The sequence below is a fragment of the Macaca mulatta genome, chromosome 8, assembly GCF_049350105.2.
Source record: "Macaca mulatta isolate MMU2019108-1 chromosome 8, T2T-MMU8v2.0, whole genome shotgun sequence".
Classification (NCBI taxonomy): domain Eukaryota; kingdom Metazoa; phylum Chordata; class Mammalia; order Primates; family Cercopithecidae; genus Macaca; species Macaca mulatta.
The window spans coordinates 3,920,758-3,935,074 of record NC_133413.1 but is presented as its reverse complement, the minus strand read 5'-3'; the positions used below and the strand labels follow the sequence as shown (position 1 = coordinate 3,935,074).

At 38.9% G+C, this 14,317-nt stretch overlaps 1 protein-coding gene across 1 annotated transcript in view; it reads left to right on the top strand.

Moving 5' to 3' along the window:
• The window catches only part of CSMD1 (CUB and Sushi multiple domains 1), a 2,034,615-nt gene that overhangs the window by 1,878,147 nt on the left and 142,151 nt on the right, over positions 1-14,317 (top strand). The window contains exons 47-49 of the mRNA XM_015144705.3: positions 3,670-3,858; positions 9,598-9,744; positions 14,028-14,216. Coding sequence (XP_015000191.3) covers positions 3,670-3,858; positions 9,598-9,744; positions 14,028-14,216 — 525 coding nt within the window. The remainder of the gene's footprint in view (positions 1-3,669; positions 3,859-9,597; positions 9,745-14,027; positions 14,217-14,317) is intronic.

Genomic DNA, 14,317 nt, shown 5'->3' with positions numbered 1-14,317 from the left:
TTAAAAAATGCTGGGGCACTAACATTGTGCAGAAGGATGATAGCTCAAAGCACAGGTGGTGTCTGAGAGAGGCAGGTTTTCAGGTGTGTTTTTGACAGACGCTCTAAGCAGGTGTGCCCCTATGGTGAGAGGCTTCCCAGATTCTCAAGTGGAGACACAATTGTTTTCTAATGTGTGATTGCTGCTAAGAAATAAACATCTCGGCTATAGGATCACACTGTAGTCCCTTTAAGCCCTCCAATTCCAAGTGGGTATATTGCTCCATGCAACAGTTCATAACACTGAGCAGAAGGAGCGGTTCCATATGAAAGAGCAGAAGAAACACAAGAAAACAAACAAAACCATTTTCGCTCATGGATGAACACATCCAAATGCCTCTTAGTCCGAGCGCGGTGGAGGCTGAGGGGGAAGGATCGCTTGGGCCCAGGAGTTGGAGACCTGCCTGGGCAACATGGCAAAACAATATCTCTAAAATAAAAATACAAAAATTAGCCAGGAGTGATGGTGTGCGCTTGTAGTCCCAGCTACTCAGGCAGCTGAGATGGGAGGATCGCTTGAGCCTGGGAGGTCAAGGCTGCAGTGAGCCGTGATCCTGCCACTGCAGTCCAGCCTGGCTTGGGTGACAGAGTGAGACCCTTCTCAAACAAACAAATTAAAAAACAAAAGAAAACCTCAAAACACCAAAAAAACCCAAATGAATTTTGAAAACAATATGTATGACTGAAAAAAGTATTGCTAAGTGTTGTAAGAAAAATGATACAAATGATAAATGATACAAATGGAAAATGGTACAAATTCTCTACCAATTACTTCTTACCTCTTTAGGTCGGAGAGAATTGTAGAAACTGGGGGTCCTCTGTAAACTAATGGGAATTATATAACACATTGCTTATATTTTCATTTTGTCTTTCCTAAGAAACAAAATCAGCATTTCAAATATAACAGGAATAAGAATGGCTATGCTTAAAATGCTACTTCTGGGTTAGATCACTGCATTGCTGTCAAACTCCAGGATGTGCAAATAGTTTCTCAGGTGGATTTTAGCAACTCAGTAAAGGTTTCTTACTTCCAGATGGCCTAAAGTTCCAATGTCATCTGATCACTATAGCTGCAGTTATAAAATCTCAGTCCTCATAAAAACACTGGGTGGAGAGACTGGCTATTTTTCAAGTGTAATCCCACAAACTGAGACGCCGTCTGGTAGCATTTTTGTGTTAGTATAAGGTCAGCCGAGAGAAAGGACAAATAGACCCAAAGTCAGGTGAGTAAGTTTATTGAACCTGCCAGCTCTCCACCACAGACAGAGGAGGCAGCCCTGAGCTTACAGAATGAGGGGTTTATATTGGGGAGAGAGACCCTGGGGTTGTTTGTTGGTTAACTTTGCCATATATTACCTTGTGACGTTTATGGTAGCAGCTAGATGAAGGAACTTAGAGGAGGGTGTAGGTAAAGTTTGTTCATGCTTCTCACGACCTCCCTCTGTGTGGTCTGGATGGTTTGGAATTAGGGTTTGCTTATTGTAGTAAGGTCTGATGAGTGAAGTCTGCCGGCTTCTCCTCAGCATTTGGATAAGGCTTAGAAATGTAAACAGGCTTGGGGGAAGGGTGAACAGCATGGAGAAGAAGTGCAGGGCATTCAGGGGAGGGGTGGGCAGTACAGAGGGGTTTGCGGGGAGTGTCGCCAGTGCCAAGAAGTTTTTTGGAGCAGTTTGTCCCTAACAGTTATGAAAAGGTAGGCATGTGGTGTGATCATCCCTAGTCCTTACAACAGTTTCTGCCCACGTAGTGCTTTAGATTAAAAAAAAAAATTGCATATATTGGCTCTAATTAGAACCTTGAGGGGGAGCTATTATTACCCTCTACTTAGTCAGAGCCAAGAAAAGCCCTGGTTCTTATTGCAAAGTCAAGGCGGGTCTGTGGAGCTTCTAAAACTTGAGGTCCTGGCCTGCACAGATATACACAGGCAAGAACCCTAATTTCATTATTTTTTTCTTTCTTAAAATATCACATTAACTTTGAATGGGCATCATGTATGTTACAAAGTGATGAGGCCGTCATCACAGAGGAAAATTATACCTTTAACTCAGTTATTTCAATCTGTGTGTTTTGATTAGGATTATTTTAGTTTATATGATTGCCATTAATTTATCATTGTAAATATTTTAAAAATTTCACCTAAAATACATGTTATTTAAAGAGTTCTATGAAATGTTTTATGATTGGTGGTCTTATGTCTAAACATTTTCTAAATTTTAAAATAGATCTTAATTAGAATACTAAGATAAATGGAAGAAAATAGGAAATAAATTACCTTTCAGAAGGCAGTAACTTGAATAAAAGCACATATCATAAGCTTCACTCATCTGTGTGACAAGTTTCTATCTTGAAATGTATGTATAAATAGCACACATTTAACTAATTAAAAGGTGATAACTCAATAAATAAATTTAACAAAAGTTCTTTTTCATTAAGGAAAATGTGATTAACTATTGAACTCTCAGCACTCTACAAGTAATTTTGATATACCTTTTTTATTTATGAACCATTATCATTTTATTTATGAAAAAATTTCCTTTAATAGTTTTATACACAAACTATTTCTGGAAGATAATTTAATGATGAGAGAAATTACTAATTAGGAGACTCTGGTGTTTTGTTTTGCATGTCCAGATCTCTGCAGATTATTTTTATGTTGATTAAAGTGGAAGTAGTTGAATAATAATTTTTTTAAAAAGCAAGAGGAGAAAAGATACGATGTATCCATAGTATCTTCATGATGCATTTACAATTAATTCATCCTTTAGGAATTAGGGCTCCTGCTGAGGTGTCCCATGTGGGATTGAGACCAGGTCTCTAATTCTTCCTCTTCCCAGGGTCCTGAGCAATCACATCCAACGTTTAAATATTACTATGCTAAGTATAGTAGTCCCCCTGACCCCTGATCCGAGGTTTCCCTTTCTGCAATTTCAGTTACCTGTGATCAAGCACAGTGTGAAAATATTAAATGAAAAGTTCCAGAAATAAATAGCACATTTAAATTTTTGCACTGTTCCAAATAGCCTGAAGAAATCTGTCATCATCCCTGGGCTATGTCTCACCCAGGGCATGAATCCCACCTTTGTCCAGCATATCCATTGCCCTGTATAATGTGATTGTACCAGAAACGACAGGATACATAGGATTCTGGACTGTCTACAGCATCAGGTATCACTGGGGCTCTTGGAATGTATCCCTGAGGATAAGGGGGTACTACTGTATATTTAAAGCCAATATAAATATGAGTTTTCTTTTCTTATTGCATAACATTTCACCGTATTTCTGTAATACTATTTTGAAATGGTGAGGTTCTTCTTTGTAGTAGAGTTAGGAAATCTTGCATTGTATAATGAAATCCATGATGCACCTACCCTAAATTAAGGTGTGTGGGAGATGCAGGGGCCGAAGGAGTGTGCAGGCTGAGTGGAGAGAACTGCAAAGAGAAAGATGCACAATTCTCATGATTATTCAATGTTGCTCTCCCTCTGTGTTTGCAACCGGTATTAAATTTGGCCAGAGCTCAATAAGATAGCTTTTTCCTTTCACTGGCTTGTTTATACAGGGATAGAAACTATCCTATGGAAGTTGGAATCATTTTATTAAAGCAAACCTTTGCTGGTACTTTTCTCTCCAGCCCAATGCCCAGCAAATGAAGTCCGGACTGGATCATCGGGAGTCATTCTCAGTCCAGGGTATCCTGGTAATTATTTTAACTCCCAGACTTGCTCTTGGAGTATTAAAGTGGAACCCAACTACAACATTACCATCTTTGTGGACACATTTCAAAGTGAAAAGCAATTTGATGCACTGGAAGTGTTTGATGGTAAGTTTCTTTGATCTTTGTATATCAGTGACCTCGGTATCATTCATAAAAACACTATTACGATGTTTTAGTAACATAAAGACTTGAATATACTCTTGAGTTAACTTATGTTTTCCCAAAGCAAACACGAAAGAAACTAGTTTGGGGTTGTACATTCTCAAGAGATCAAGTGGTCTGTAAAACATTACCATATGATTGTTGTACTGTATTAGTCCATTTTCATGCTGCTGATAAAGGCATACCTAAGCCTAGGAAGAAAAAGAGATTTAATGGACTCACAGTTCCACATGGCTGGGGAGACCTCACAATCATGGTGGAAGGCAAGGAGGAGCAAGTCACATTTTACATGGATGGTGGCAGTCCTGAGAGAGAGAGAGAGCAAGAGCGGACGTGCGTGCGTGAGAGAGAGCTTGTGCAGGGAAAAATCCCGTTTTTAAAACCATCAGATTTTGTGGGACTTGCTATCAGGACAACAGCATGGGAAAGACCCACCCCCATGATTCAGTGACCTCCCACCAGGTTTTTCCCACGACACAAGGGAATTGTGGGAGATACAATCCAAGAAGAGATTTGGGAGGAGACACAGCCAAACCACACAATTGTTAACATTGTCACTTTTCAAACAGTTAGAATACTAAGCAAGACACCCTGAAAATGTACTGAATTTTCTTTAACCGTTATTTAATTTTTTTTTTTTTTTTTTGAGACAGAGTCTCGCTCTGTTGCCCAGACTGGAGTGCGGTGGCGCGATCTCGGCTCACTGCAAACTCCACTTCCCGGGTTCACACCATTCTCCTGCCTCAGCCTCCCGAGTAGCTGGGACTACAGGCGCCTACCACTACGCCCGGCTAATTTTTTGTATTTTTAATAGAGATGGGGTTTCACGTGTTTGCCAGGATAGTCTCGATCTCCTGCCGTGATCCGCCTGCCATGGCCTCCCAAAGTGCTGGGATTACAGGCGTGAGCCACTTAATTTTTTCACATGGTGGTTTAGAGAAGATTATCTCAATAGCTCTTTCTCTCTCTCCTATATGTAATATCAATTCACAAGATATTTTAGGAAACTTAGGCCTAGAGGTATTTTAATCATTATTTTACTAGAAATAAGTAAAAATAATGGCTCACAGAGATTTCTAGATGAGAAACGCTACAGGAGTTTTTAAAGTGTGATTCTTTAAAATGGTGAAATATGGTTAACTGAACACGTGCAATATGTTTTCAACAATAGTCTTACGATTTTATGCAATTTGAATAAAAATTTTAGCAGTGATATGATTAAAAGTAATATGTGGTTGAATTGTCAATTTGAAATGGAAGGAATGTTAGTATTTCTCTTTGTGTAAAACCATCATAGCCCAGAAAATTAGACCAGATACAATTATGGCTGTACATAATAACAGGGTTTTCACATATTTTGACAGATTTGTCATTGAGTTCAGATAAATAACAGTCAATTCAGTGAGAAAAATAAATTATTCTAATTGATTTGATGTGTGTTTGTATTCACTTTACTGAGTTGATGAATCAAATTACTTGTATGGATAGACATCACTGAATCAATTAATGTATTTTCAAAAATGAATTAATAACTTGGAAATTAAACTCATTTTTATATATAGAAACAGAGAACGGGAGAGCAGTATTTTCATTTTCAGAGCATGGCTTTTTTAATATGTAAAGTAAAACAAACATGCATTATTTACAACTTTTCCTTTAGTCTGTAGAGTAGAGAGAAGGAACTCATTAGGCAAGTATAAAAATGGGGTTTCTCGGCCGGGCACGGTGGCTCAAGCCTGTAATCCCAGCACTTTGGGAGGCCGAGACGGGCGGATCACGAGGTCAGGAGATCGAGACCATCCTGGCTAACACGGTGAAACCCCGCCTCTACTAAAAAAATACAAAAAACAAAAAACAAAAAAACTAGCCGAGCGTGGTGGCGGGTGCCTGTAGTCCCAGCTACTCGGGAGGCTGAGGCAGGAGAATGGCATGAACCTGGGAGGCGGAGCTTGCAGTGAGCTGAGATCCAGCCACTGCACTCCAGCCTGGGTGACAGAGCAAGACTCCGTCTCAAAAAAAAAAAAAAAAAAAAATGGGGTTTCTCTTGTTGAGGAGGAAGGGAGGTAAACTGTATTTGAGGCCTATTAGGTATTATGCAAAAATTAAAATGTAGAGTATCCAGCCTCACAGGCTGCATGTCTGTGTTTGTGTTTGTGTATATATAGACATATATATCCCTACAAAGGACATAAAAATATATTTAAATAATTATTTTGAACTTACGCATGTTCTTTCATTTCACAGTAGTTGAACTGAAATATAGCTGGCTGTGCTTTTAAGTCTCTTACTTTCAGGAGCAAATATTTATCAATAATTTATGCACTCATGGCTTGCAATTTGATCTCCTACAAATTTGGACAGATCATAGCCATTATAAACAACAGGCAAAATAGACATTAGAGACAATAGCATAATACTTGCTGTCAAAATTATCAGAGATCAATGACTAGGATTGTTCTGGTCTTAAACTTTTTTCTGCAAAGTGAAAGCTCAGAGTTTTATATGAATTTTTTTAAGCGATGACATTTTTGTTGCAGTAAATGTCAGGTTCGTATCTCTCTTTTTTTTTTTTTTTTGTAAGACAGGCTCTTTTATAGTTCATAGGTTGACCAAAAAACATGTTGTTGAATATATTGATTTTAGACTTTATTATCTCAAGCGTATATTACTCTCTGTGGCTTAAGTAGTGGATATCCCATAATGCTTTTTAAAACACAGTGTTTTAATCATAATGAAACTCGATTGAGAAGACTGTCAAAATTAAAATTACAGTGTACACTGGTAGAATACTTAGTTTCCATTTTGGTAACAGAAATGGATACCTTCCTTTACTGCTGTGCTGGTTTTCTGCACATGCCAATTTGAATGTGTGCTTTTAAAGACTAGTCTTTCTAGAAGGTTAGTTACATTTTAGACAAAGAGAACAGATAGAACGTAATGAGGGTTCAGATGCTGGATTAAGAATACCTATAATTGGCCAGACTTGGTGGCTCACGTCTGTAATCCCAGCACTTTAGGAGGCCAAAGTGACTGTATCACTGAGGTCAGGAGTTCGAGACCAGCCTGGCCAACATGGTGAAACCGTGTCTAACTGCTAAAAAATACAAAAATTAGCTAGGCATGGTGGCGGGCGTCTGTAATCCCAGCTACCCAGGAGGCTGAGGCAGGAGAATCGTTTGAACCTGGGAGGCAAAAGTTGTAGAGAGCCGAGATTGAACCATTGCACTCTAGCCTGGGAGACAGAGCAAGATTCTGTCTCAAAAAAGAAAAAGAAAAAAAAAAAAAAACCTAATCTTAAGTTCTGTCATTAAAAACGACATTTCAAAACATCACAAATTCGGGTTAATTAATTTCCCAGTGGCATTTTATCTCAGAACATACATTATCCTTTTAAACACCAAATAAGCAAACCAACATACCAAACACACTCTGTCTTTGATTATGAAATACAAGCCACTCTTTTGCAGGGCATCTCTCAGGAAATTTAGCCATGACGTTTTTCACAGCGAGAACTATTAATGTCATTTCTTCTCCTCCTCCTTCACTCTGACCAAAGTCAGCGTTGCCCAGTTATTTAATATGCTAGTTTTGGGTTGTGGTTTTTTGTTCGTTTGTTTGTTTCATACTTCTTTCCTAGGGCTGCCATGACAAACTGCCATAAATTGAGTGGCTTCAACAGACTCTTTTCTTTTTTTTTTTTTTTTTTTTTTTTTTGAGACAGAATTTCGCTCTTGTTACCCAGGCTGGAGTGCAATGGCACAACCTTGGCTCACTGCAGCCTCCACCTCCCAGGTTCAAACAATTTTCCTGCCTCAGCCTCCTGAGTAGCTGGGATTACAGGACCCTGCCACTGCGCCCAGCTAATTTTTTGTATTTTTAGTAGAGATGGGGTTTCATCATATTGGCTAGGCTGGTCTCGAACTTCTGACCTCAGGTGATCCACTCGCCTCTACCTTGCGAAGTGCTGAGATTTCACGTGTAAGCCACTGCGCCCGGCCTCATTCACACAGTTCTGGATGCTGAAGCTCACGGGGTGGGCAGGGCAGGACTCTCCTCCAAGCCTCCCTCCCAGGCTTGCAGATATGGCCCCCACTCAGGGTGTGACTGTCTTAATCTCCTTTTTTTAGAAAGACACCAGTTATATTGGATTAGGACCCACCCATACTACCTCATTTAACCTTAGTTATGTCTTCAGGGAACCTCCCTCTCTCTCTTTCAAGTCGCATTTCCAAGTCCTGAGGGTTAGGACTTCAATGTGTAAAATTCGAGGGGGACCCACTCTAGTCCGTAACAGTCTTACTTGAAACAAATCATGAGAACTGCTCCGACTGGGAGTTCCACAGGGAGTGGAGTGTGGTTTCTCAGCATCTTTGCACAAATCAAATTTTATGTGTAACAACAAAGACAGGTGTCACTTTACTTCATAGCATTTGTATTATGAACAACAGCAAGAGCCGCCTTCTCCCAGTCCATAGTGTGTTCCCTAGGAGTGAACTGTGAAATGCAAAATGCCATGAGCACATTTACGAGGATGAGATCCTGTTGGGCTCATTGACAGAGTAGCGTCGTTGGCAGCTCCAGTGCCATGAAGCAGTTTCTCCTGATAAATGGCTTTGGGTTATGGTGACGAGGGCGATGCCGGGTGACTCTCCACTGTGCTTTCTTTTCTTACCTATACATTCAGTATTAATTGTGTTTTCTCAGTGTTTTAAAAATAATTTCAAATACCATAGACAGACAGATGAAAAATGAAAAAACTAGATATGCATTTCAGGCCTTTGTCAAATTTACTTTAGGCCCTTGTCTTATAAAGAAGCAATGTGTACAGGTAAATTTGGAAGTTTCACCCACATCCAATTCCACTTGTGCCTCTCCTAGAAGAAGTTAGTATTCTGAAGCTGGAGTTGTATGGGTCATGGTTATGCATGTTTTATAACTATTTCTCTATCATCTACACGTACACATTTTATATGTCGCATTTTTTATTTTTTATGTAATTGTTATCCTATTATATTTATCTCTAAATATATATTTTTAGTAATAATCTGTTATATTAAGAATTACTTATGTGGATATGTGTATAGCTAGTTTGTTAATTTTAATGCTGTGTGAATCTAATTCTTTTTCATGGAATCTTCAATTCTTTTTTAAAACTCCAAATTACTAGTTTGATCTAAAATTTACCATGAGAAATTGTGCTAGAATACACATGTTCACTATATAAATAATACTTGCACACATGTGCTAGGGTTCATAGAAATATAATTGAACCTTCAGTTTTACTGGATATTACCAAATAGCCCTCCAAAGTGATTCTACTACTTTATACTTCCACTAGTATTACATGAAAGTTTCTATTTTCCGGTATAAGTGTGATGTTATAAATACTAACCACAATACATATTACTTTCATTTTTTTCAGTTACTGCTGTTTTATAGACAAAGCTCATTTAAATATGCCATTAATAGCATATGCACCTGAAATTATTTTTGTAGATTATTGTCTTATTTTTATCAGAAAATACATCTGTCACTATAGTCATTTGGAATTTGTTGTCCCCTTTTGGAATAATAATGTCTGATTGAACACGTAGACTCTACTGTAATAAAAAACTAAACCTAGTATGCATTTTGTAGGTGCTCACTCATCTCTGAATGTTTTTGTTTTTCTGTTTCACTTAGGTTCTTCTGGGCAAAGTCCTCTCCTAGTAGTCTTAAGTGGGAATCATACTGAACAATCAAATTTTACAAGCAGGAGTAATCAGTTATATCTCCGCTGGTCCACTGACCATGCCACCAGTAAAAAAGGATTCAAGATTCGCTATGCAGGTAAGTAAATGAGGTTTAGATTTTATATGAAAGTATTTTAAAACAGGTGATTTTCATTGAATAAAACAATTTAAACAGAAATTTACAATGTGGCCGGGCACGGTGGCTCACACCTGTAATCCCAGCACTTTGGGAGGCCGAGGTGGGTGGATCACGAGCCTGGCTAACATGGTGAAACTCCGTCTCTACTAAATATACAAAATAATTAGCCAGGCGTGGTGGCGGGCGCCTGTAGTCCCAGCTACTCGGGAGGCTGAGGCAGGAGAATGGCATGAACCCGGGAGACGAAGCTTGCAGTGAGCCGAGATCGCGCCACTGCACTCCAGCCTGGGGGACAGAGTGAGACTCCGTCTCACAAAAAAAAAAAAAAAGAAATTTACAATATAATCCTATTTCTTAAAGATTAATAATTAACTACAATAGAAATATATGATGGGGAATTATTCTGAATGATTCCTCTAAACTACATTAGGAAATTTGTTGCTTATTATTTAGAATTTGGTTGTTAAAATTACAAACTGTTGAAATTCATATCATAGAAAGCAAAGACATTTTCCAAAAGATAAACTAATATAATCAAAATTAATTTTAAAATTTGTTTAAATGGTAAGGAAACAAACAGGAAAAGATACTTGTATTTCTATTAATTGCATAAGTGATGATAATCTCTTTCTATTAATAGTTATGTCTTTCTATCTGCAGGTCTCTTTATGTATGATTCACACCACATATATGTACATGCATATATTCGTACAAATAAGCATGTACATAATAAGTATATGTTTAATATATATATTTCCTTATCAAAATGTAAATTATTTTGTCCTTTCTCTATATACTTTAATCATTCTCTGCCAGCAGTGATTTATATTAACTAAATCAATTAATAACAAATTGATCAAATCAGTCAATATATTTATTAGACATTAAATCCTGTATACAATCGTCAATGTGATCTGACCACAGCAGTCTTTAAACTTTCCTACAGAAGCAGTTGGCAGGCTCTTCATTCCTGAGCACATTTCAATTACTAAGCAAAAAATCTAAATATTTCTCAAAATCTCACTCAACAATATGCTTGACAACTTTGAAGTTATGTTTTCCCGTGAAAGATGCTCACTGTGTATGGGAAGCGGACAGCGTGTGCTGACGGAGGGTCGTTTATTCCTGTGTTGGTGTTTTACGTCTTTAGGGACTAGGAGCATCCAAAGGGAAAAACAGGAAACAGTCTTAAAAACAACAGCTTTAAGAAGAAGGTTTCAGCTCACTCTAGTTGGTAGATGTATAAAATGGTAAAAAGCATCAAGATTTTGAAAGGCCCTCGATGTGAGGATAACAGTCATGAAATTCAGACATTCTTCCTCTGGAAGATTTAGTAAAATATACTCAGAGCTTTGCTACAAAGACATTGATGCAATGATGGGATTTGCATTCAGCAAACTCCTCGTTCCAAAAAACAGATAGTCAGACTCCTAAAGGTGTTTGAATTTTTCCAGTGTGCAAACATGGTCAGCACAGAGAAAATCATGATGAACATAATTTATCCTGTTTTACCTGAAGAGAAATTCTTAGTCGCCTGGTGGTATGATTATACCTTCAATTGTGAGAACAGTGATCTCTGTGTCTTTCAAAAGGTATTTTCATCTGTTGTCATACCACAAGAAAAGCCTCATTGTTAAACTATTTTGGGAGAAGAAGACTACACAATTTTGTGTTGTTTAAGTGGAGAGAGGGAGAGAGTGACAGAGAGACAGATAGACAAACAGATATGTGTCGTATGTGAATATAACAAATTTCTTATCTATCTATCTCACAGCTTTTTACTTAGAGTTGGTGACTCGGTGATCTCTGCTAGGTCAGCACCAGTAATTTTTGAGCATTGATTAAATGAACGTGTCCCTAAAATATTAAGATGTGGGCAAGGGAACTCTAGCCCATAATATGCTCACATGACCACTCATTGCATCCCCAACATGTATTTGCCGTATGCACTTAAAACTGTTGATCATTCAGGCATGAAAGCAATATAATGGATCACTGTAATTGAAATCTGAGTTAAAAAAGACAAAGAAATGCCTGTCGAACTGTGGTTCTGGACAATTCCATACACTGTGCTAAGGGCAGGCTGAATTAACAATGCCCTTTCAGTGCTACCAGAAGCAAATGAAAGCTTCTGTATTGGGCAGGTTGAAAATACAGACTGGTTTGGCATTCACCCCGAAATTCCAGAGTATCCACCTCTCCCAGTCTTCTCTCACCCTGGGTACCCATTTGACTTTTCATCCTATATCTTGACTTTTCATCCTATATCCTGGCTTTTCCAAGGCTGCACCAGCAGAGTGGAAGGACCGGGCCCTGGCTCCTCTGAATTCCTCTTCCCACAGCCAGGAGTTGGGCCGGCAGGGCCCGTGCTCCAGTCTCTTTGTATTCTGTGCTATGATTTCCCCTGCAGGGCCCTTTGTGTCTTATTCTAAGTCAGTTAGGAAAGAAGAGGTATTTTTGAGAGCCTGGCGATAGAAGAAATACAGTAAAAGAAAATGGAACCTTATTGGAATCTGTAGAGTTAGATGCTCATCCTGCAAATTATATCTCTTAACGAATGGAGCTGTGTCATAAAGCACAGGTGACACCCAACGAACCTCATGGTCTCACTTCCTGCAGACTTTATTTAACTTATCTGTGACTTTGGAGAGGAATCTACAGTCTGATTGTTCTTTCTAATTTATTAACTTGTTTTTTTTTTTTTTGGCTAGCACAGTGGTTCCAAGGCATTGGTAATTCAGGGTGCCTGATTGTACTCCTACTTGGTCTAAACTAAGTATTTTGGTTTATTCAAAACTTAGAAAAATTTGGTCTAGAAACAACTGGAAGTAGAAAATGGTAGGGCCAATGGAGTGAATCAGGAGATTCTTATGATAGTGGATTTTCACTTAAGAAAAATCAGCCCGTTGTAAAAATGAAATGGTACTTCAGAGGCTCACCCAGCTGAGAATATTCTCTGAGGACACTTCTCTCAGGAACGCGGTTGACAACTGGGGCCAGACACGTAGATGTTGCTTCTGGGCACCACTATGATAGAAAACCTTCAGAAAGTTTCTTCTGAATATATTTCCAAGGAAAGGAGCAGCGCCAGGCATTCAGACCTGCATGTGTGTGCTTTTACATGGAAGCCCCAGAGGGAAGTGGAAGATCTAAAATCCCCTTCTTTAAAAAGAAACCAAGGTTCCCAGTTCTTAACGACTTTCTCTGTTGTATTGTTTAAATTCGTCTGAAGTGAGTTCCTAGGATTTTGGGCAGTAGTGACCTCACCTTGTGCAGTAGTGACCTCGCCTTGTGCGAATGAAGCAGGTTTCTTTGTCTAAATGTGTAAATAAGATGCAGAGACTTTTAGCCGTAGAAATGTGACATTCTGGGTGAGTGGGACTATTATTTTCACAAACGCCCGCCTCTGGTTCTAAAAAGTCTCCTTACAAAGGGGGATGATTAAAACTATTGTGAGATTGTTATTGACTCAAGATAATGCATTTTCTTCAAAGATTTCATTCAAATCCCATATATTAAAAAAGAAGGTTAAAATCTATGTCATTGTACAGTCCAGAAGTTTCACTCAACAGCAACAAGGAAAAAAGTTAATGGCCTTGATTAAGAGCATGTTATATATTTCTACTTTCTCTGTTTTAACCATACTTAAAAAAAACATGGAGAATATTTTTGTTTCAAATATGATGCCTTGTGCAGTACCCTATCACTTTTATCCTGGTGACAGATGTGCTTACTGAAGTAAGTAACCTGCTTTAGAGAGGTGAGTGAGGTCTTTCAAAATGATCCTTCTAGACCAAGCTTGTCCAACCTGCAGCCCATGGGCTGCATATGGCCCAGGATGACTTTGAATGCAGCCCAACACAAATTTGTAAGCTTTCTTAAAATGTGATAAGATTTTTATGCAGTTTCTTTTATAGCTCCTCAGCTATCATTAGTGTTAGTGTGTTTTATGTGTGGCCCAGGGAAGCCAGAAGATTGGATACTCCTGATGCTTCTCACAGTAGTCAGGATCCTAGCATCACACTGACTCACAGCTGCAGGTGATCTCAACTTCAGCGTAAGAGACTTGCCTCTTGACTCTCGAGTTGTGGAATGCTCTTTAGAACAAACTTACCTACTGGTGCTCATTTCCTACTGTTTGGAAATCAGAAGGCGTTCGTTTATAGACTCTCACCAAGGCAATGGCACTGGCCATTTGTTTGCTTGTTCACTTATTTGTGTGTGTGTCTGTCTGCCCACAGCACCTTACTGCAGTCTGACCCACCCCCTGAAGAACGGGGGTATTCTAAACAGGACTGCAGGAGCGGTCGGAAGCAAAGTGCATTATTTTTGCAAGCCTGGATACCGAATGATCGGCCACAGCAACGCAACCTGTAGACGAAACCCACTTGGCATGTACCAGTGGGACTCCCTCACGCCCCTCTGCCAGGGTAAGAAATGCATTTTCATCTCCAGCCTTGTTTCCTGTGTATTACTTTCAATTTAATCACTCTCTGAAAATAAGTGAAATGCTAACTAAGGATAAAAGGTA